Consider the following 25,157-nt stretch of genomic DNA (forward strand, 5'->3'; position numbering starts at 1 on the left):
CTTCTCTCTTGCAAGCTCATGGGAAGTGCTATATCTATGCTGTAGTCACATTTATAATAGTAACACACACACACACACACACACACACACACATACACACAAACAACTTGAAGAAATGCCATCAAGAAGGGTAGGAGTGAACCTTTGTAATGTAGGACTTGGGTCGTCTGAGTGCCATGGAAAGGATGTCGTTGCTGAGATTGGCATTTGCAAAGACCTTGGGTGCATATGTTCCACTCACCAGTTTCTTCAAAGTAGAGTTGCTCTGGTCACCCGTTCATCCCATATAACCAATTCAGAAGGGGTTGTGAGGTACTCAGCACCTAACTCTAGGCAAACTCACAGTTCAAATCTATAGAGATGCTACTGTCCTCAATCCCTCGATATCTGGATTTTAACTTTCTTGAAGGAGGCCCCAGTTTGAGCCATAGGAAGACCTTGGACTTTGTTGGGTCACGTACGTGCTGAGATCCTGTACTTCAGAGACACACATTCTTGAGTGAAGACTGTAAATCTTAAGGAGGATATGAGCAATATGAGAAATATTAGTTTTGCTAATGACTGCTGGACTCAAACACTATCTTGTGAAATGTAAAAACATTTAGGTTTGGGGATGTTGTTTTGGTTTACTTCTGAGGGAGTATTGGCAATGGGAGAAGGACAGATTTTTCTATGGGAAACCCGTTTTCCTGGACGTCTGAGAGAGTGGCGATAGTATACTTCCTTTACTCCCAGATGACTGCCCAGGATAGCCAGTAGCGTGCATCCTCTCCCATTTAGCAGTCAAAAAAATGCCTGCAGAGAGTTTTCTCTTATCTACCCAGGCTAAATGCCATGTCCTATATTCTCATCTGTCTAAGCCATCTCTTCATCATCTTTACAAAGCTTGACCACAGCCATCTGTTTTTCATTGTTATTTTTCTCCTAAGGTCGCTTTCTTTACAATTGCCCATATCTTAGAAGTTGTCAAAACCCAAGGAAGGCTTCTCATGGTGTCTGTATCACCATTCTGCTGCACCTAAAAACCTTAATTTCCCTTCCAAGTTCCTATCCCTGTTCTCCAACCTCTCATGCTTTCTCAACAAGAACAACAAAGCAAAGGCAGAGGTTGCCACTGCCTGGTGGATTTTGTTACACTCCATATCTGTTTCTCATACCCACTGGGTCATGAGTCTCTTCACTTCTGGTTCATTTTCATCTTCTGCTGCTCAGAGCCCAATTTCTTGTGACCATGAACAACAGTTCAGTCCCCATGACTCAGTTCTTTTTTTAATTACTATGATAATAGTGTCTACTATCAATGCCATGAAAATTGATCAACAGGATAAGTATGTAAAATATTCAAATGATCCACAAGTTGTAATGTTTCATCTTATATTTCCACCTTTACAATAAAGAAAAAACAACTTGTAGTCAATGGGAACTACTCAAAACATGACTTTTGATCTGTTCCTGGCCTGGGTAGGTCAACGCTCTCTTACAGTACGAGGCGGCAATCTTGGGTCATGGTGCATAGTCAAAACAGTAGCAGGAAAGCAAATGGGACTCCATTAAGAACTGCATTGGCAAGTTCTGGTGCTTATGGGCTCACAAAACACACCCCTTAACATGAGATGTTTTCTTTTTTAATTTTTGGATTTTTTTTTTAATTTAAAATACGAGCACTTTGTCCGTATCACCGCCATCCTGACCTTTCCCTCACTAACCCTCCCAAATTCAGAATCCACTTTTAAATTGTTATTATCATGGTGTGGTACTGTTGTGGTGATTTAAATGGGGATCGCCCCATAGGCTCATCTATTTGAACACTCAGCCCCAAATGGTGGCATTGTCTGGGGAACCTTAGGAGAGGCAGCCTTGTTGGCCTGAGTGTGTCACTGGAAGAGGGCTTGGAGAGCTTGAGAGTCTCGCCATCTCTGTTGTTCTCTCCTCTTTATTCTCGAGATTTGAGCTGTGAGTTCTCAGTTTCCTGCCCGCGCTGCCATGCCTGCTGACATGTGGTTATTGCCATGTGTCCATGTCTTCATGGACACGAACCCTCTGGAACTGAAACCCCAAACCAATTCATTCTTCTGTGAATTGCCTTGTTCATAGGGTTTTATCACAATAACAGAAAAGTTAACTCCCAGGGAAGTATATACATATATTATATATATACACGTAGACATATTTAACCAACTGAGTCTGTTTGCTGTTCTATATGTGCTCATTGCTCATCTGTCCAGCACTCACTACTTGGGATAGAGAGCCTAGCATAAGAGATTTTGAACTTAGAATGTATTTGTCAGACTGCCATGCAGTATCTGTATGAACCAGGCCTGGCTTAGTGTAAGTACATAGTATAAATAACCATGAGTATTTACTGTATTAGCACAAATCACATTTTGCTGTAACTTCTGTGAAATTCCTGTAGGAAGTATACATTAAGGCTAAAGCTAGTTCCAGGCTAGTTCTGGCATGTTTTAGATACTGAGTAAGTGAGTGAGTGAGTAAGTGAGTAAGTGAGTGAGTGAGTGAGTGAGTGAGTGAGCGAGCGAGCGAATGAAACTTTGCATTCTCTACACTACTCAAAATATGCTAGGTGTTTGCTAATATTTACTGAATTGCTTTGGGTAGACTTGAAAACACAGAATAAGAAATGTCGTAGTGTTTTGTAAGGCTTAGCAAGCATAAATGTTAAGGTGTAAACAACTTCCTTTGTGATCTCTCCATACACTAAATTAAAGCTGAGCGTATACTTCCTTACTTGTGGCTAATTTTTTTGTCTTTCTCCATTTTCATGTCCTGCCAGTAGGATAGGCTAAGCCATATTTCACCATAAACCTGAACTCTAGCTGAAGTTGAGTTAATGAGCTATTGCTGAATAACAAACAAAACTTTGCTACATATAAGGGTTCTAACAGTGAGGGTGTGGCCCATGTGACCAAGAACAGGCCTGTCTGGGCAGGTCTGCTTTATATGCAGGGATGTAGATTTTGGTCATGATCAGTTTTGTGTTATGTCTTATGAATTCGGTTACGTTTCTATTGATTGATTTTTGTATGCACATGAACGCATATGTGTGTGGGTCTCTGCACGCTACTTTTTTGGTGTGTAGAGGTCAGAGGAAAATTTTCAGGAGTTGCTCTCTACTTCCAGCATGTGGATCAGAGGATTTTGCTTAGGTGGCTTGGCACTGAGTGCTATTGCCTGTTGAGCCATTTGGCTGGCCTGAGTGAATTCTAAGAGCAAGAAAGGACTTATTAAGGAAGGACTTACAGGAGATCATTAGTGTCTGTCAAATAAATGATGCTAGTTGACAAAACACAAGACACTTCAAAATACAATCTTCAACTCCTTTTCAGGCTCATTTCATTAAGATTTCAATAAGCCATGAATTTTTTCCTGAGTGAGGCACCCTGGTCATATTGTTATTCTCCCAAGTATTGGCACGTTGTGTCCTCCATCTCTCCAAATGTACCTAGTGTCCCTCTCTTGTCTTTTTACTCATGTCCTACTTATATCTGAGGACTTAGCCATTTTCTGGGAAGTCTTCTATGGATAAGACTGGTCTGCCCCATAGTCTCCCACAATGCATCTTTACTACCCTAGTCGCAGCATATTACATGACAGGATGCTCGTCCCCTTTCCATGGGCATCAGTATCCTACACAGGATACATTCAGAGGCTGGAGAGTGTGTGGCATCATAATACTTACATGGGGGTTTGGAGGCTAACGTGCTACAGAATACACACTCTTAATTGTCTTTCACAGATAACTGAGTGGTTTAAAGAAGAAAGGGAAGCAAAATCTCCAGGCACACCCCAGTCACTCATTTCTGTTGCTTGTCCAGATCATCTCCATTTCCTTATCATTCTCTTACATGCACAGGAAAAAGAACACAAAACACATTCACGAGAACTTACTACTAGAAATTTAACGCTCACTTTATGACAGCATCTATTTTTCTTGAACGACTTCCATCCAAAGTAATGTCTCCATCTCTCTCTCTCTCTCTCTCTCTCTCTCTCTCTCTCTCTCTCTCTGTGTGTGTGTGTGTGTGTGTGTGTGTGTGTGTGTGTGTGTGTGTGTCTAGGTCTCTCCGCCCTGCCTCTTTAAGAGACTGAGAAACATACACTTCTGCTAATGGATGTCATTCTTATGACTCAATACCTCTCATGACACCTGGCACATCAACCCTACAATATTAAAGAAATGCCAGTTTTAAGTTTTACAACTTAAAGTACCTGCTTCATTGCTGTGCAGATAGCAAAGTCGATCAACATTTGTGCAAGAGGTGTAAATGGCCCAGTCTACTAATAGGTTTACATGTTGTAGTAATGTTTCCTGGCTATGATCTCTAGCCAACTTAAAATGTTTGATCTGAAGTCCTAGACAATTTTTCTTAGGTAATATTTATTTCACTCTTTATTATAGGGATGCTCACCGTTTGGAACAAATCTCTGCTACTTCATCAAGTGTTCAAAGCAGATACAATTGTTTGCCATTTCTTTATATTATCTGGGTTTTGAGTTTATCTTCTTCCTGTCTCTTGTGTAAACAGACGTATTTCCACATTTGAGTTTGTTATTAGTAGTGCATTATCTTAACTTGATTCCCTCCATGCTGGTTTTGCCAGCATACCCAATACATTTTCCTAAGTAATAGATGACAATCCAACTTCTTTGAGAACTCAGTTTCTTCATCTTCAAAATACTTTGTCACTTAGCATCTTGCTTTGTCCAACTATATATTTTCTCCACATTTCTTTATATGTAAATTTTTCTATAATACCTCCACTAACAATTCAAAACTCTTTTAGTGAACTTTTGTTATGTGTTAAACATTGTCTGGGTCTTGGAGATCCATAGCAATTGCATCACTCTGACCCTGCTGGATTTGAATTCTAAACAAATTTAAAAAACAGACAAACTACATAGTCAACATGGGTCCAAAATGTCAAATGAAGATAAGCCCTATCCTCAAATAAAGTAGAGATATTAGTATAGAAAATGGAATTGAATGGCACCAATGTTTGAGAGGTAGCTGGAAAGAACTATAGTAAGGACCTGGTAACGAATTCATCCTTTGATCAAATCAGAGGCCTCCTGATCCAATCACCTCTCAATAGCACCCCCAGCTGGGGAACAGCACTTTCAATAAATGAATCTTCAGAAGGAAGCTTAGATCCAAGCCACAATTCCATTACTCATAAATGCGAAAATGCTGCTCGAGGAAGCATCTGTCTTATTCTAAATGAAAAGGAAGGGCTAGGATCTCAGAGGCCACTCTGAGCACCATGAGTTCAGAGAGATGCCCTCTGAAACAAAAGGTTGTTAACAAAATGCATTGGAAGAATATTATCTCTTCCACCCTCTTATAGAAACTCACATGTCGTGGCTCTAACAAATAAAAACACTTTAAATCACTTTAATACATGTCTTAAACTCTGTTTAACTTTGTTTAATTGTTGTTGCTGAGCCACTTTGACCATGAGGAACAGTCTGGGGAACTGCTGTTCAGGGAGTCTGTTTCAATAGATATGCCAAGCTGACACTGGCAAGTTCTGAGCAGAGACTTGTCAGAAAGGTGTTGCTTAAATCTGACAAAAGGGTGAGCATTTGAGGCAGGAGAAAAGCTAAGCCATTTGCTTTACAGAACTTCCCTTGCTAGTATCTATCTGCCTTATCAAATGCCTCTGCAGAACGAATGCCTTTAATACACAGACCAAACTGTATTCCTGAAACTGCTGATAAACTTCTAAAACATGCAGGATTCCAAACACCGGAAGCTTCATTGTTTCATGGGAGCTACTTCAGTTCCTTTGCACTATTTCATAGGCAGCAGAGTTCAGTCCCTTACAAACTGTAACTCCTAATCAATGACCATGTTAGTTTTCTTATCCTGAGATCAAGATTCTGTTCCATAAAAAAGGGACGCACGGACTATATACATCTGCCACAGACACTTTGAAATTAAAGTAAAAATCAATTCCTATGCAAGATGAAGATCTCAGTATTGGCTATGGAAGCAGAATCAAATTAAAGAACAACGCAGGCTTGGATTTTAATGAAGCTCATCTTTGTTTCGTTTGCAGATCAAATTTTTGGCTCTCATCTGCACACAGTGTGTGAACGAGAACATTCCACAGTTCCATGGTTTGTAAAGCAGTGCATTGAAGCTGTTGAAAAAAGAGGTGGGTGACTAAATACGCAGCATTGCTGACTCCTTTGAGCAGTTAGAGCCCAAGTCCGCAATACCAGTTGATTTCTCTGGGAAGCCATGCAATTATGACTTGACTTGTGTTAGATCGGTTAAGAGGATCCGGTTTCTTATTAACTTCAGTTTGTTTTTTACAATAGGGACATTAACAAGTCTCACTAATGTTCTTGGTTTTTGGTTTTTTTATACATATATATATTTTTGTCTGTCTGACATACTGTTGAATCAACTGCAAACTTGTTTCCAAGCCAGTGATAAAACATTCATAAAATATCAGCACTCACGGTGTTAGAACCCTCTAACATTCATGCAGGCACATGCGCCAGAACAGTTTTTGGTAAGCCCCCAGCATTACCCAAGCGAAGTAAACAGCATTTCTACTCGCAGACAGTGATACGCCATCTTCTGCACGGTTCTGTTCAAGTAAGGACTACAGCTAACTGGGTTTCCTGGAACAATTAACAGATACACCTCCAGTGTTAAGATGACCTTTGACTCCTCTGTTTCAACATTCTGTTTTTCATCTGAAATTATTTCATCTCGCGGAACAGCACAGAACAAACCCCAATTGACTCATCATTTCTATGCTGGTTTATCTGTGGAGTGTTTTTCTTTCGAACTATGACTTCATTCATTCAAGGTCATTTTTCCTGGAAGATACACACTGTAAATGCAGGATCTTTTTTTTTTAATGTATTAAATAAAAATGTGAAGCTTCATCACCATCTGTTACAAGTTTACAACATATTTCCAGGATCTAGGGGGATATATATCAAGTGAAAGAGAGGTGTTTGCAGAGAATAGGAATAGCTGAACCTATTCTTGCTTTCAACACCTATTCTCTTAAAACAATACAACCAAAGGGGAAAAAAACGTTCAAGCATTCTACTGAGAAAAAGGCCATTTTAATTCTCTCAGTGTTACCTGGCTTTATTATAGAAGCATAATAAAAACGGCATGCAATTTCTGACTCCCAGAAATTCATACTTTAATTATACTGTAAGGACAGCCTTGGGAACCTATTACTCCCATATCGGTAGGGATTGAGAGAGTAACAAGAGGGGAGCGGGTGGGCCGGGACACAGATAAAGACAGGGACTGTGGGAAAAGCACATCAACAAGAAGAGGAAGAACTGAGGGGGCCAGAGAGCTGGAAACACTCACTGTAGGGTAAACACGTGAGAAGTGCCTGTGAGGACTGACGCCGATTGGAATTTAGAGAGAAATGTGTTTTTAGTGCATGTTGCAATTTTACTTAATTTATAGGTACCTATCCTAGGAGTAAATATTGTTTAATAAATACTTAAAGCCAAAATGGATTATGGAGAATATTGTTATTACTTCCAGTAGTTAAACTACCATCATTTCCAAGAAATCTTCATTCATGTCTAAATATCGAGTGCCAACGGTGTGAGCATTATTATATTAGACCAAAAATCCAAATAGGCCATTGGGGGAGGCCGTGAATAGTAAGATGTATGCACACAGGAAGAAGAGCTTATATCTCCTGATTTGTGAGTCTACCTAAGGCAAAATGAAAATCCCTGCTAAATGTAGCCTTGCAGTGTGCAGATACCTTAATGTCATAGAATAGAAAGTGTCTATAAATAGGAGTTGTATCTATGTCTGGCATTTTCACGGTGATTTTTAATAAAGTAAGATGGTGTTTCTGCTGACAGGAGCAATCATGACAGCATTATATTTTATTGTCCCAATGTTTACTCTCAAAATGAATTTGTAGATCCAGCACTAAACAGATGCTAATCGCACATATGATTATTAAAATAATTCCTGAGCACTCTAATGAAACCCAAAGACATTTTATAATTCTGTGAAGCAACTGATAATTCAAAGCACTTTGGCAGGGTTAGCTTAAAGGAACTCCATGGAAATGTTCAATAAAAACTCAAAGACACAAGATAAATATCTCACATCATTGCAAGGTTTATAAGTGTGTACTTTTGATTATATTTTCTATGACTGTTTTGTTGGATTAATATTCTTACATTTATAGGCCAATTCTGTTTACTCAAAATGTTGTTTTTACTAAAATTTGGCATATTGCACCTCAGGACAGAAATAATTTATGTGAATCTAGGTCCAATATTTTCACAGGCTTCTGATGACATTTGATGCAGGCTTGGTACTAGGAAGTAGCAGAGAAAAGTGCCAAGGCTCTCGGCATGGCTTGTCTGGAGTACTCCTTCCAATGGCCAGATGCTCCTCCAGCCAAGAAAGTCCACTGCACAGTCATAGGAAATGCTGCTGGGCTTGTTCTAGGAAAGGCCCACTTAATGAAAGCTGTGTTCACTTTCCCAGTCTTGGGGAAATGGCCTCTGTCCTTATGACATGGGCACACTGGCTGTTATAAGAGGGTTTGGCTCATTCCTCATTTCCCCTTTGTGATTCTTTTCTTTCTTTCTTTTTTTTAAAACACTGATACAACATCAAGCTGTACTTTTAGAAGTACCTCTTATATATTTGATATAAAGCAAAGCATGACAACTGAGGGCAGACAGCCACAGCATTGCTTCAGCTATCCTCTCAGTTTTCCTGCTGCTTGAATCTGACAGAACCATGCTTAGGCATCTGCAGTCTCATGGGAAGTCCTACCCAGTGATGAGCATTAAGAGTGTTCTTCTTCCACGTTCCCCTAAGTGGCATTAGTTACATTCAAAATGTTGACACCTTTTCTAGGCATAACCTAGAAAAATTTGCTAAGTAAGCCTTGTAAATCAATGGACAAATGACTTATTTTGTAGATTCCCTTGTCTCAATTTGTTTCCCTATGCTCTTGACCACCAGACCATGTGGTCCTCCTCAGCCACTTGGAATATAGCGAGTTCTACCATTTCTGACATTGTCTGTGTAGACTTAAATATACTTTTGTACAAAGAATGGTATTGACTTGCAGACTGCAGCCCCTTCTCTCTGCCTTACTTTTATAGTTGAGGGCTCTCTGTGGGGGGACCCTAATAGTCCAATGGGATTCTCGAGTTGAGTTTCTTCTTGGAAAGACAATGAATATTGATGCATGAGGAAACACTAGATGTGTATTGTTGTTCATGTTATAAACAATAATCATAGAAGAAATGGACAATAAGCAACCTGACAAAGCACAAACTATGATAAGTGCTTTGAGGGTAAAGAGTGGGTATAACAAGACAGAAAACCATTACAAAAGCTGAAAAAAACAAAGAAAGATGTGTGCCTTAAACTGATCTATTGAACCCTGAATCATAAACAGTTGCTCATCTGCTTTCATCCCCTCATAGGACCAGAAGAGTTTTAATTTTGTTTCAGTCACAAAGCTATATGATACCTAGGAAGACATTGTTTTAAATGGGAAACGCAGCATAGACCTTGCCAGAGAGATATAGAGAGAGATAGTTTCGTAGGGTCAGGAGCTCCACAGGCAGATCAATGGAGCCAACAAAGCAGAGCAGAGGAGGCGGTTGCTGCGGAGACTGCATGGGGAGGACCTAGACCCTCTGCTCAGATGTAGTAGATAGGCAGCACAGTCCCATAATTTGGGGAGTAGGGACTACTTCTAACATGAACTCTGGCCCCCACATGTTGACCACTTCCTCCTGTGGAGGCAACCTTGCTAGACCACAGAGGAAGGAGATACAGACAGTCCAGATGAGACTTGATAGGCTGTCAGATGTTAGAGGAGGAAGGTTCTCCTTTCTGAGGACTAGAGGAGGGATGGAGGGGGCATGATTGAGGGAAGCTGGGACCCAGAGGAGACTAGAAAAGGGGCTACAATTGGGATATAAAGTGAACAATTTGGAAATAAAAAAATTAAAAAGCATAATCCTACCCTAAATATGTTTTTTGTATATCAAGTACAATTTTTGAGTGTAAGTGAATACAACTGAAAATTTGAAAATTACATAAATGAGGTCGGCATTCACCATTCATAATAAACTGTGATTCTTCATTGCTCCTTTAAGAGTTCCAATTCTGGTACTGTGCCCCAACAGCTTAGCACAGGAGGGTACCAAGAGATCTGTAACCCAGAAATCTGAATATACTTGACACGACTGACATGTATGCTTGAAATAATTATTTTATTTTATTTTATTTTCAAAGTAATTTTTTTATTAATTTATTCTTGTTACATCTCAATGGCTATCCCATCCTTTGTATCCTCCCATTCCTCCCTCCCTCCCATTTTCCCCTTTCTCCCCTCCCCTATGACTGTGCCTGAGGGGGACTTCCTTCCCCTGTATATGCTCATAGGGTATCAAGTCTCTTCTTGGTAGCCTGCTATCCTATTATATGCTTTTTACCATAATTTTTAAAAATTATTCCGTCTATGTGTCTGTGTATTCCCGAATGCATATGCTACAGCATGAGTGTAGAAATCAGAAGACAACTTACAGGAAGCAGCTCTCTCCATCTGTCATGCCTCCCAGGGATCTAACTCAAGTGGTCAAGCTTGAAGGCACATACTCATGAGCCCTACCATACTCGTGTGTGTGTGTGTGTGTGTGTGTGTGTGTGTGTGTGTGTGTGTGTGTGTGTTGTGTGCATGTGACCTTATGTCTTCCACACTGGATGTTGAGATACAAGCTGGCTTTCAGAATGTCTCAAGCAGTTGCTAATCAACAAAAAGGTTGCCCTTTCTGTATTTTTTCTCAAGCACACACACACACACACAAAAAAAATGCTATGACAGGAATGAAACACAAATTACATACTTGACTTAATGCCCAGAAGATACCCTGGGATCCATAACATCGCTTAAAGATTTAAGAAAGACCTTTAGTCCACTTCTGAGAAGGTCTTTAGCCTCAAAAGCTTTATCTCTCAACTTGACTTCATGGCAGCTGTTATATTTTTTTGCTGTCGTTTGTTTGACAGGATCCAGTTATAGGTTCCGATGTCTGTTTAAAGAAACAAGGAGGCTGTTGGCTCTAAAATCCCCTCATTGCTTGTGTGATCAGCATTTTCCCAGGCTTTTCTACATAGTTTGCCAAGCAAAGGGACTGACCTTTTGTAGCAAACACTTTTTCATTTCAAAATGCTCACTTTGATTTTTGTCCCATTTTATACTCATTCCAAACTGTTTACAACCCACTAAAAATGACTGTGAATTATATGTTTGTATAATGGATTCCTTTTGTGGTCTGAGTGGAATGTTTACTTTGAACAATTAGTTATCTTAGGGTACATTGCAACGAGTTGGAAAAAAAAAAGAATGGATAAAATAATTATTATACCTTAACTGTTTTTTAATTCCTTGTGATTATGTGAAATTTGAGAAACTGTCACCTTTCCTTGAAGTTTTACATGGTCGTATTTACCAGCGCTCGCGATACCCCAAGAAGCAGGAGTGCACTTCTATGATTTAGAGAACTTCACAGCATGGAGTAGGAACAAATATATGAGTATTTGCTATAAACATATTCCCATGCATATTAGGGGGTATGTATGTACAAGAAATTATTGGGTAAGTAACAGAAATGATGATCGTCTAGATATTCTGCTGAGCTACATGAAGCTTGTCCTTGTTAATATTCCGTTGCTTCACTCAGCGAACCCTCAGGTCCGTTGAGATCCTACTGAGCACTTTGGTATAAAAATAAAACTTGCCATTGCCGTTTCCCATTGCTCACAATCCAGGCCCCTAGTGTGCAGATTGTACGGCCGTTACTAGACAACTCTGCTCCCAGCCCTGCTAACTTTATACTGTTCATTCTTTCCCCACTTTGGAATAATCTATGATGGCTGGATCCAGGCACGCACTAAAGGCTGGTCCGTGTATGAAGAATGTGCAATTTGTACTGTTTAGTTTCTGATGAGAGTCTTGAAAACTTTTATGACTCCATCCTCTTCCAGAGAGACTTCTGCTTCCTAGTTTTATAAGCAGTGAGTGAAAAAAAATAAAAGTAATAAAAACAAAACAAACTGATAAAAATTATATGCTTTAAAAAAATTCTCAAGTACAAGATAAGCAGTTTTTCTTTTTCTCTCGAGAATATTTGTGGACTTGACAAAAAAAAAATGTTCCTAAGGGAGTGAGCTATGTTGGTGTTTGTTGTTTGGTTGTTTGGTTCTTTTTTTTTTCCCTCCTCTCACTTTTATGTCTAGCGTGGGGTGTCCACAATGCACTCTCAAAGGATGTATAGGATCCTCAATGAAGCTCTTGAGAGTATGCTGCAAATTAACTTAGTTTTTCTTTCTGAGTTAAAATTAAGACCAGTTCTCTCTCTCTCTCTCTCTCTCTCTCTCTCTCTCTCTCTCTCTCTCTCTCTCTCTCTCTCTCTCTCTCTCTCGCTCTCTCTCTCTCTCTGTGTGTGTGTGTGTGTGTGTGTGTGTGTGTGTTTTGTTTTGGTTTTTTGTTTTAATGCAACCACAGAGACAGCCACCTTCCTGACAGCCGTGCTGTTGTACTAGATCCAAGTTGGAGCTGGTTCTTTGGGGTAGTCATTCTGGGGCCTCTGTGTCTGCAAGAAAGCCACATTGAGGGCTACGAGGGGAGACAATTCCGAACAGAGTCAACAGGAAACAGCAAGCAGGAGTATAAAAGAGAAACCAAGAAAGCCAACCGAAAGAAATCAGAGATGGCGAGGTGGAGAGTTGGGGGTGGGTGTAGGTTTTGCAAAGAAGAGAGCAGATGTAGCCAAAAGGGCAGGCCTGTGAGTTCTGTAAAGAAGAGCACAGGGTTTTGCCAGATCTACCAAGTTACCGGAAAGTTTTTTTTTCTGTCTCAGCAAACATATTCTTGCTTTAAAATGATGGAAAGTTAAATCTTGCAATAAGCAGTATGTCCTGAATCTTCACAAACTCTACATACAATGCCATTATTAATTCGCTGTGCTTATTGGTGGCATTTAATTAAGTTAATCTCCACCTAGCAATGTATAACAGTCTTGTTATCAGAAATAGCTTAACTGTAACAGAAGTTAACATAGGAGTGGACGTGCAGTTCACTCATAGGAGTGGACGTGCAGAGAGGCTGGCTGAGGAATGCAGCAGTGTGCCGCGGCGCTCACATCACGTCAGCTATGGATATTCCCACACTTTGAATCCAGCCTGCAAAAGAACAGTGTCTCTTCTCAGATAAAGCGTGGGTCTAATTTCTAACATTTACCACAACTCTTAATCCCCATTCTGGAATTTAGGATTTTAAAATACTTTCCACTGGAGTCACTTGGTTTTAAGCCAAAATTAAGAGCTTGCACAATTAGCCTTTTATTGTGCATGGAGGGTTTAAAGAGAGTCAGCATATTCCGATGCAATACGTTAACATGTCTTATAGTGGTGTCATTTTATAAAGTAAATTCTTGGTCTGGGGAGTTTCTATTTATAAGGACCTATATTCACAAGTTAATAGTTTAGCCATTAAAAGTGATTGAGCTGGGAGCTGCCAGGATGTTTGAGCCTGGAAACAAATGTTTATAAATTTTGAAAAACAAAGTATATTTGTTTGGAACACTTTTAGGTTTTCAATAATCAGGAACAAAAATAATTATTAAAAGGCAGTCAACTTCTTTTCAGATACTTGTTTCCCTGGAATAAAAAAAAAAGAACATTTAGTTTTATTTTTAATTCTTGTTACATAATGAAAACTGACTGAATAAAAAATATGAAAAACTTTCACAACATTGTCACTATCCTTTGGACAAAAAAACAATCATTTGTTAGAACAAGAATATATAGACTATATTTAGATAAACAATCCTTGGGCTTAGCATATTACAATTAAGAAGTCTTAAGTTGGTTAGGGAAGCAGGTAATAAAACTAAAACTGATAATTTTTGAGTTTCCTAGTGACTTATGCTTCCTTTAAAGTTAGTAGGAAAAGATGGCCTATTTCTATTTGCTAATAAAATGTGTCCAACATAAACATCACTATGCCTATACATAGCAAGCTAAACGCATATCTGGGTAGCATTGCTGGACTGGCCTGTAGCACTGAGCATTGTATACTTCCTGTTAGTGCTGTATAATTTCTTTAGTGCTGTGCTTTTCCTAATTTTCCTGTCTCCTTGAAAGATTGACGTCTCAATGATTCCTTGATTCCTTTAAACTCTTTGGAAAGTTATTTTAAAGTTTAACAGTCTATGGAGTTAGTAATATTTTTTTTCTTGGATTAAAAATAATCTCTTCTTTTCTAGCTTAATCTCTTTGCCTAATTTTATACTCCTCAGACCACTTCCTATTTTCAGTTCAGAAAAAGAAAAACAATCAAGGAGGGAAGAAAATCAAGGGCAAGGCACTTTGAGAAGAAAAACAAACTACAAAAACCAAAATAGCTCTTTAAATGATCATTCTGGGAGAGCTCTCGAGGCTACTGAAGACTATAGAGATAGTCTTTTCTAAGCACACACACACACAAAAAAAACCCTTGACTGCCTGAGTGTTAAGGTAACAGCATAACATACAGTAGAAAGTGTTGCACACACCCGTGTTAATGTACTGCATGTTCCTTCCTGGGTGCACTGACTCCTCACACAGTGCCTGACATTGTCCAGCTCCCAGTGAACGCTGTTGATGAGCTGAACTAAACATTGCTTTGATGCTCACACTAAAAACAACTCATGGCCAACAGTTGCTGAATGAAAGAAGCTACATGATATGTGAGGAGAGAATGTAATTTGCGGTTTGTTTTTTTAAATATGTAAGTAAAGAGCACTTGCCGAACATGGTACATTGTTCACCTGGGTACCATCTTTCCCTCAGGACCCAGCTATGTTAAACGGTTGAAAGTAGGTTCCCTTAAAGATGTCATAGTCTTTAACTTGGCGATATTCCATTTAAGTGAACACTCCCGCCACTTCCAGAATATCCATTCTGTACTTCTTTTCATTAGAGGAATAATGTACCATTGTTTCATCGTCACTAACCTACTGTTTTCCGTCAGATGATTGAGTGCTAACTGTGACTTCTAGGTGACATGTCCGGTGATGGCCAGGCATAGGCTCAGTTCCCACAACCACATAGGAAGCTGAGTTCTACGGAGATGCTCTTTCTCAGGACCCAGCTTCACTTCCCTGTGCCCCATCAGGAAGCTCACATCCACCCGTCACTCCAGCTCCAGGGGACTCAACACTCTTCTTGACTGCAAGGGGACATGTACACATGATGTTCACATACATATATGGAGGCACACACATACACACAGAAAATTAAGATAAATAAATCTTTTTTTTTTTAAAGAAATACATGTTCAATCCAGAAATATCAATGTGAAGCTAATGAAGGGCGATGGTAAAAATTCTAAATTCTGACATGGATTTGGATTTCATTTTCCTCAAATGTACTTCAACCAGGACAAACTCTAAACTCTGCTGATGCTGCAAAGAACACAACACAACAAAAAAAACCTATAAAAGTAGGAAAAAAACTATGTCATTAAAATCAGAATTTTAATATGTAATTAAATTTTGTTCTTTTATTCTGAAATTTTTCTTTTCTAATTCTGTTTTGAATGTTGGCATTTTGGGGAGAATTAACTCTTGAGTTACCTGGAGAGCTATGGAATACCTAACAGACAAGATTGTAATAAGTAATGTGAGGTCATTTGTGTGTGTGTGTGTGTGTGTGTGTGTGTGTGTGTGCGTGTGCGCGCGCGCAGGAGTGCGCGTGCACATGGGCATGCATATGTGCACATGGTGGGGAGGGTCAAGGGTGGGGGAGATGGTAAGCATTTGGCCCTGCATTTGAAATGGCAGAGTCTAATACTAAGTCCATTGTTTGACTTAGAGTGTGTTAGCATAAAAAATATTCACTTCCTCTGGATTCACCTTTCAGCTCTAGCACTTCCCACTACAGGCTCTCCCAGGAAAATCTCAGTTACAGGGTCCACTGATTCTTGTCCTTATTGACGGATGGCAGAATTCTCATCTGTAACTCTTCAAACTGTGATTTCCCTTTAGAACAGTAGCCCTGAAACAACTCTTCTGGCACCTCAACCTCTACTTTTCCAGCCTGGAGTTATCCCTTTCAACCATGTGCTCCTCTCTATTTACTTCTTAACTCTGTCCATGGTGTAGCTCTAAAAAGAAGCACACTGGGCATTAACAGCTCTTCTCTTGTTATGTATGTGATCTATTTCCTTACTAGCTCTTGAGCATGCATCTGCTCTATGCTCCCTGTGCCTTTCATAAGGCCTCTCTAATTCTTTTTGAGGCAAATATCCTGACAAAGCCATTGCCTGGTTCTCTCTCTCTCTCTCTCTCTCTCTCTCTCTCTCTCTCTCTCTCTCTCTCTCTCTCTCTCTCTTTTATTCTAGAGCCAGTGTTCTCAAAGCTGTCAAAATTATTCCTCATTACTCAGTATAGGATTATGTTATCTCTTCTTAGAACAGAGGAGTGGTTCTTCTTCCTCGTCAGGATAAACAAAACGCCACAGCGATTGTCTCTGTTGAAATGATAATCAGATGGTCCCCTACCTGCTGTCCACCCCAAGTTCTCATAAACTACTTCCTGTGTCCTAGGAACACAGCAGAATACCAACAGAATTCTTGCCTTCAAAGACCTCTATTTATTCCACATGCTACATCCTCCCACTAGAAAACTTTCCCCAAATGGTCCACTTGCCATGGTCATATTCATCCCCTTGTGAACAACACAAGAGTCACCTTCCCCCAAACAAAAGGCTCTGACTCATTCCTCAACCTCCTCCATGGCCACCTGTATTCATCGTGAGGGCTTCCACTCGTCACACTAACAATGGCTTTGCTTTTCCTAACACATCCCCAATTGCCTGAGATTGTAATAGCTGTTTCCACTGTACTTTTCCATCTAGCCCTTGTGTTTGCCACCATCTTCACAATGCTTAGCATCCCATAGTCAGGAAGAGAAAGGGACTCCTTTCAGAGTGGATGACAAGGTGGATATTATCCAAAATTCCTGCCTCACATCCATCCTTAGAGAGTCAGATCCTGTGAACTGAAGATTCACTGACCAGGACAAGGCACAGTGACTCTGAACACCATGTGCAGTCATACTAAACACAGGCAGTGAAGCTATGTCTAAAGTGAAGGGAGGAGTTTATGTCTTCTACAGAGTCAATAGTTGTCAGTGAATATACAGTGCCGTATCAGCAATCGTCCACGTAGAAAATTACAGAAATCAAACAATGGTTGTGATGTCCAGTGTGGGTCTTGGACAACGCAGACTTTGTCATTTTTTAACAGAGTGACTGGTGCTAAATTGTCCCACAGACCTGAATGATTCAACAATCAAGGCAAATTTGATATTTAATGCTTGAGAACATACCAGTGTCCTAAGAAGGGTATTATGCTTTTTTATATATAAACCTCCAGGCATAGCAACTACTTCCCTGTAAGTTTATGCATAATTTTTCCTATTATCACCCCCTAGGTCTCTTTCACCATTGTCATTTTCCAGGCCTGCACCATCCACTGAATAGCCATGTTTCTGATTATCTTTTCCCAAATGTATTAGCCTGCATTATTTAAGACCGAATCTCATTTTATTATTTCCTGCTCGTATTTCTAAACTCCTTAAGTCCATTTGTATGATTCTTTTGTCCTCACAGATGTCCACAGTTCCTCCCAATTTAGTATCATCAGCAAATTTAATTAATGTTCTGTTTACCTCTCCTTCTAATGAAACCAGTCCCTTGCTTCATTTCATCATACGAAGTAGAGATGTATTGGCAATAAAACAGTCCAAAGCGATGTTTTCTCACTGTAGGAGGGGAAGCTAGGGATACAGCAAAGAGCCATGTGGACAACAGTAGACAATGCAGCAAGGAGAGGAGTTGGTTTTCTATTGCCCTGAAGCCAAGGCTTTCTCATAGTTGGGGACATTATCCGAATTGCGGTCAATGTATATGTTCCTACCCACGTAGAGTTCTCTATCCTATAAGTAGCTTTACTACCCTCCGTGAAGAATTGTTGATAAAAATATGTTTATGAATACCTCAAAAAAGTGTCTACAGCTTGGTTCAAAATCATGCTTAAAGATTACTATAAAACCATCAACTCAACTGGAAAAAATAAAATTATTTATATAATAAAATACAAATTAGTAATATTTTATCATATTTAATATATAAGGTAACTACAAAGCTAGAGCCATTCATATGCATTTGGACCATACTGTCTCTTAATTCTGAATTCTGGCCTTTTTCTCCAGCATTTATTGTGACATATACTTTTTTTAGACTTTAATTTAATGAATCCAAATTAACCCTTGTATTTACATGAATGTATTTATAAATAATAAATTTATAAGATAAAGTTTAAAATTTTCCTCACTTGTGTTCAACATGCAAAATAACATATGGTTTGTATATTTAGTAATCTGGAAAGTTGAGATGGAACAGGAAAAAAGGCTTTACTTATTTGAGGTAATGAAGTTTATGTTTTTAAAAAAAAATCGCATCGTTAGACTTTAATGATATAGTCCTATGAACATAGAAAATTAATGTAAAGAAAAAACAGTGCCATTTATTAATCTCCCACTATATATCAGGCATAATCCTTTCCAAGATAATGAATGTGTGAACCAAGCTTACACTGATTATTGCCAAGCACTCAATAGAATCCATTCTCACCTTCACTGAAAACCCGGAAAGTATCTTTTAAGGTTCATGCAGAGAGTCAATCTTCAGAATGTGGATACATTTATGTAAACCATGGACTGCACTGAAAAAAAATATTTTCAAGTTTATACTTTAAATAGGACAAGCAGATGGTAGACCAATGTTTCTATTGTCTACACAGGAGACAATGGACGTTCACTGTGTTGAAATGAAAGCCGATACACACTTCATATGTAACACAAGGCCAGCAAAGATGTCATCACCGAAGGATAGTGTTAACAAAATAGTGACTGGGAATATTGTTAAGCAGTCACAGTCTCACATTGTTTTCCTAGTGAGAAGAGTCTGATGCATAATGCATTCTTACGAGAGAGTGTTTTCAGATGCCAAGAATTTACAGGCATAACTTCAATAGCTTTAATGGGAGTTTCTTGCCAGCACCTGTTACAGTAGAAGGTTCTTACTTTTCACACATAATCCAAGACTGATTTGGAATAAAGTTTGGAAAGCCTAACAGGGTGAAACTGCCTTATAGTGTTTCCTCACGTATAATATTCATCATATAATCCTTGGTCTGATGTATGTATGTCCATATTCCCCACTCAGATTCTTTTCCCACCAGAAAGGCTTTCTCCAACCAGCTTTCTGTGGAAGGCAGCAGATAAAGCAACTTGTTTTTCTAGGGAAACTAGTTGAGTGTATATAGAAGAAAGTATATTAATACTAGACATCAACTGCTCTTCAAAAAACAGAGTTCTACAGGTCAGCTGTGGGCTCCAGAAGATGCAAGGGGAAAAAATTGAGCACTGTTTACCAAATAATGAGGAGGAACTCTAAAATAAGACCACAGATTAATAGAAAAGACATTGACCATATTTTCTCATGTCTTTACAGAGCTAAATATGCTACATTTAATTATTTAACAGTACATTAAAAGTGTAAGGATAAATCAGCATTTTCCATAGAGAAGTCAAAAAAAGAATTGTTTAGATTCCATATTTTAAAATCAGCTCTCAAGTACTCTATACCCAAAAAAAACTGAAAGGAAAGAAAAACAGTCACGATGTTTCTGCTTCGCAAAAATTGTTGGAGGTTAAGCAGAAATAATAGCTTATGGATACCACCCCGCCCCTCGTTTTCAAAGTATTTGTTCAGAAGTCCACATATGCTTGGCACTAAGAATAAAAATAGGTTTTTGTAGCAAAAACAAAATAAAAAAAAACAAAAAAACATGCAGCCTCATTGTACTTAGAGTGTTTCCTCTCATAGGATGAGGGTCAGACAAACACTTCACTTGTTGAATATTGCTGAATAATAAAACTTCGGTTCAATTTTTAGAACAAGCAACAGAGTTAGCTGAGTCAAAAGCCCTGAAGCTACGAGCTGAGACCTGAGCATGCTCAGAGGGGCACACTAAAGGATCCAGAAAAACAAGAGTAAATTTGTCTCCTCCTTTCTTTCTCTTTGCTAGATGGATCCCTTACTCTGTGACGTCCCGTTGTGCCCCTAACTAACTTCTAATATTGTTCTTCCGGCAAACCCACCTGAAGACCAGCATGTACACAGAAGGGTCAGACACCAGTGTTACTCCGCTGTGTGTTACCTGGAGCACAGATGGTCTTAAAGGTTTCACTCATCTTGAAAAAATCTCTTTTTACAATATTGCCAGCACTAGAAAGGAGAAAATTTGTTGTTTGTTTTGATAAGTCAAAGAGGAAAAAGGGAGTCACACAGATGCTTCTGAAGCGTATGATGTTCCCAAGCTTAGAACTCCCCTCCTTCCAAGGAGTTCTGTCCACAGAGCACTTTGCTCTGAAGTTGGGTGAAGTAAGGTCAGTCTTTTTGTTTGATACTCTGGCCAGTAAATTAATAGAAATCCATTTGATATTGGGTCCAAGAGGCTTTATTAAGATTTGTTGTAAACGTGAAAAGCAAGTTGGAAGGCTCTCTGACTTCATGAGTCAGCCTGTGTGCCAGGCAACGTGTCTACTTAGGTTGAGTCATTGTGGAAAGACTGAAGGTGCCGAGGAAGCAAAGAGGTGTCCTGCAGGTGGCCTTCTATGTGGAGAGAGCTTCGCTCATGGTTAAGGTGCAAGAGAGTTCCACAACGAGAGAAGTTGTGATACTGTATTCTGTGCTGGGCAAAACCGAGAGGGGAAAGGCCTTGATGTTCTCTTCATTCCAAGAGAATGAAGCATTTTTTAGTGACGTCTGAGTGTGTCGGGACCCTGCATAGGTCAATGAGGATTTAGCGCTCAGTGTAGACCATTGCACTCACCTGGGCCCGCAGAACCATAGGTGATTCTTTTACCGTTCATTATTGATAGAAAAATGTTGTGACAAAAAGAGCAAATCATTATTAAAAATTAATTGCATTTAGTCACCTTTTAAAAATACCCTTCGCTCCCCCAAATTTATACATCTATTTAGAAAACTTATTTATCTTAGTTCATGAGGAAATAGTAAAGAAATATTCATAAAGTGGAAATCATTTTATCACCTTAAAGCCAATATGGCACACCAATTCTCTTACTCTGCTCCTCTTTCAATGTATTGCCTTTGGTCCTTTACTGTGTACTTTCACCTCTCATATCACACCCAAATTAACAGCTCTTGCTTCCCATTAGTCACACTTCCCTCACGTGGGATGATTTCAAAACAAGAGAATAGCATTATTTCTTCTTGTAGAATTTACACATAACAAATCTTGTCTGAAAGAAATGTTTTAAGAAAGAATTATTTCCTCAAAATTCTGAAAATATAAACAAGTCCTCCATAATTAATCTTAAGACTTATTGTGATGGCTGAGTACATAAAATTTAAGTTTTTTAAACCTGTGGTCTTTAATTTCTACTTTCTAATATCACTTCAAGAGTCACCTAGAGGGACTCAAATATTATCCCCAAGCCTGAGATTTTGATAGTCCTTCAGGAAATGGGGATGTAATACTATTCTTTAAATTTCATATGAAAAAAAACATGAAATATATGTGAAACTTTATTTCCTACCATTAGGAAATAACTTACATGATTATCTGGTCCACTAAAAGCACTCCATAAATATTATAGTAATTAATATTAACATATATGAAACATAATAGTTTACATACCTTCCTTCCATGATGATATATTAGAAAATATGCTACATGTTAAATGTATTAAATGTATTACATGTATTTGAGTATATATGTGTGTGTGTGTGTGTGTGTGCACATGCATTTTGATGACTTTTCAATGTATATGTATGTGGTGAGAATCATCCAGAAGCAGGAAATCTGGTTCACATTACACTAGCATTAGATGAGTTTATATGAAGGAACAATTGGTATTGAAATGCCCTTTTTCTGAGCACATGTATGTGTCCTGATTAGCCAGTGGGTGTACAATTCTTGCTACATGGTTAACAACTCTTACACAGTTGGGAATAAAGCTAAGAAATCTTTCTTCTGGTCCACTAAAAGAAACCTGTGTGATTTTAGCAGCTAATAAAGCAAACCTCAATGCTTTTTGTTTGACTCCTAAAATCATGAACATGAATGATAGTGATCATTCCTAGAGAGTTAGAGTGTCTAGGTAGCGGGGAAATTATGTCTTTTCTGTCCCAGATACTGTATATTTGTATCTGTAAACCATTCCATAATAAACCTAATGGGAGCATAGTTCATCAACCAGTTAAAATTTTAGATTTCTTATGTGTATCCACTAAGAATTTTAATTTGATTTCCTGGGTTTTCCAAGATATTTAAGCTAAATTAAGATAAATAAGAGAACTCAAAGACAATGGACATACTGATGATACTAACCAAATATTTTTGATATAGATCTGTAGAAATAAAAATGTAATATATGGAGTTGGAGAAACGGCTCAATGGTTAAGAGTGCTGGCTGCTTTTCCAGAGAACTTGGGTTCAATTCCCAGCACCCACATAGCTTATATTCCTAATTCCAGGGGATCTGATGACCTCTTCTGGCCTCTGAGGACACTAGGCAAGTGTCGTACATATATACAGGCAAAACTTACACAGAAAATAGAACTTATATATTGAAAAAACAACTCACAATATTTGTGAAAACATACATGGGCTGGACCTAGACCCCTACAAATATGTAGAAGATGTGCAGTTTGATCAACATGTGGGTCCCCTAACAATGGGAGTAGGGGCTCTCACTGGTTCTGTTGTCTGCCTTTGGCTCCTTTTCCCCTAGTTGGGCTGCCTTGTGTGGCCTCAGTGGAAGAGAATGTGCTTAGTCCTGCTGGCACTTCAGATGCCAGGATGGGCCCCTTGGGGGCCTCCCTTTCTTTGAGAAGAAGAAAAAGAGCAATCATGGGAGGGGGCATGAAGGTGGGACTGGAAGGAGAGGAGGGAGGGCCTAGGATCAGGCTGTAAAGTTAATTAACTAATTAATTAAAGAATATAATCAATGGGATAGACTTAAAGTAATAAAATATAATTTGTTAAAAAACAATGTGTATATATACACATGCATATATGTTAAAATATTTGTGTATTGGTAATATATTTTAATATTTATTATCATTTTCATTTATGTGTATATCTCTATGTATATCTCTATGAATGAATGCTGAATTTGTGCAGGCAACTGCAGAGGCTAGAAAAAGGTATCAGGTCCATGGAGCTGGAGTTACAGGTGCTTGTGGGCTGCCTCCTGTTCTCTAGAAAAGGAGCAATTGCTCTTAAATGATACCCATCTCTCAAACACTTCAAATGAACATGTTTATATGGCACATACCTATACTCCTAAGTCCTTCAGAATCTAAGGCAAGAGAGTAGCAACTGTAAGTCCTACCTCAGCTGTAGTGAGTTCAAGGCCAGTCAGCACAACTTAGTTAGGCCTTCTCTCAAAGTATAAAGTAAAGGAGGAAAAAAAATCCTGATGTCATCTGGAGATATGTTAACTAGTATTCACTAGGCCCTAGTTTCAAACCCTAGTAGTGCAAATGAAGGAATGTGTGTGTGTGTGTGTGTGTGTGTGTGTGTGTGTGTGTGTGTGTGTGTAGTATGGCTGCATATAACAGAGACCTGTGTGCACCCTGTTCTACACTAGATCCTCAATACCTAGTTTCTATTCCTATAAACAAGTGCTTAATCAATGTCAAATCACAGGGAGAACTGGAGTACACCACATCCAGGGTGTCCTTTCCAATATAGTTCAGCTTGTCAATCCCTCCATGTAACCACAATTAACACTGTTCCATCTGCCAAAAAGGAGGCATGTACCCCAATCTCATGCTTCTGTTTAGTAGGAGTACCTCCAAAATTGAAGGTGTAGACTCTCCTGTAATCTTAAAAAAGTAATCCTGCTTAAATCCTCCAAGACTCAGAGGATCAGCACTGGCACTGCTGTGGGCAGGAGCTCTGTCTTCACTGGGGAAGTGTCTACTGGTGTTAGAATGCCTCAGAAGTCTGAGGTCACCAGGCTGAAAAGAACCATCTTGTCTGTGGCTGCAGTGTGCTTATGCTGATGGTTGGTGTGCTCAGCCAGCTTTGAGGATGTGTCCTTATGTACACAGAATTGTCTTTACTAATCCAGGGAAGACATTCTAGAATAGCAGGGCTGTCTCTCACCTGAACGCTCAGCAGGGGCGAACCACGAAAACCCTCCAGGAAGTGGCTAGCCCAAGGCTCTGAATTACAGGCGCCTCCCCAAAGAAGATCAAAAGTCATGCCCCACCAGCACAGAGACACCAGGAATGGTTGAATGTGTTCTAAATTAAACTGCCCTGGTGGTGAGCGGAGATCTGCCAAAATCTTTCAATTAATCACTTTTACCTTCAGGGCAGAGTTAGGCCTGAGAGTATTTCAATAGGTTTTTATTGGAACAGGGTTATTTCAGATATTAAACTATGTTGCACAAAGTAAAAATAATGTTATTTTTAAGTTGCTACTCTTGTTAAATAAAAGTTGGCAACCATTCCTAGGGACTGTATTGTGTCTGTGTGTTTGTGTATGTGTGTGGCTTTTTCTTGCTTCATAAACCTCGTTGGTTTTGTTTGTTTGTTTGTTTGTTTTAACAAAAACTGAACAACAACGAATTAAGAGGTAAATATATGCATACGGTCATCTTCATTAATAACGTGTTATAAATAATAGAAGACAGGTTTTAAGTGTATAATTCTGTACAAAGGAACTAAGGTTTTGGTTTTGGGTTTTTTTTTTCCCCAACATCTTTAGCAGTAAGTTAATTAGAATCACCTGCATTTCCTTGGGTGGACACCAAATGGATTGCAAACAAAAACAGATTAAAATAGCTGCTGGAGCTCACGGCATACAGATGACAAGATTCACAGCGGACAGCAAGGCTCTGAAAATGTGCGCTTTTTAAGCGATTTTTGGATGAAATTTAGCTCTTGTGACTTCTCCGTAAAAGCCCCTTATAAGTGTTTTGCTGAAAGGCTAGCATGGCTT

General features: G+C 39.0%; 1 protein-coding gene across 1 annotated transcript in view; it reads left to right on the forward strand.

The window, feature by feature from the left end:
• Positions 1-25,157, forward strand: part of ARHGAP15 (Rho GTPase activating protein 15) — a 618,627-nt gene that overhangs the window by 388,379 nt on the left and 205,091 nt on the right. Inside the window, exon 10 of the mRNA XM_084799881.1 lies at positions 6,078-6,176. Within this exon, the coding sequence (XP_084656007.1) occupies positions 6,078-6,176 (99 nt within the window). The remainder of the gene's footprint in view (positions 1-6,077; positions 6,177-25,157) is intronic.

The sequence above is a fragment of the Acomys minous genome (genome assembly GCF_964271855.1).
Source record: "Acomys minous genome assembly, chromosome: 10".
In the NCBI taxonomy this organism is placed as follows: domain Eukaryota; kingdom Metazoa; phylum Chordata; class Mammalia; order Rodentia; family Muridae; genus Acomys; species Acomys minous.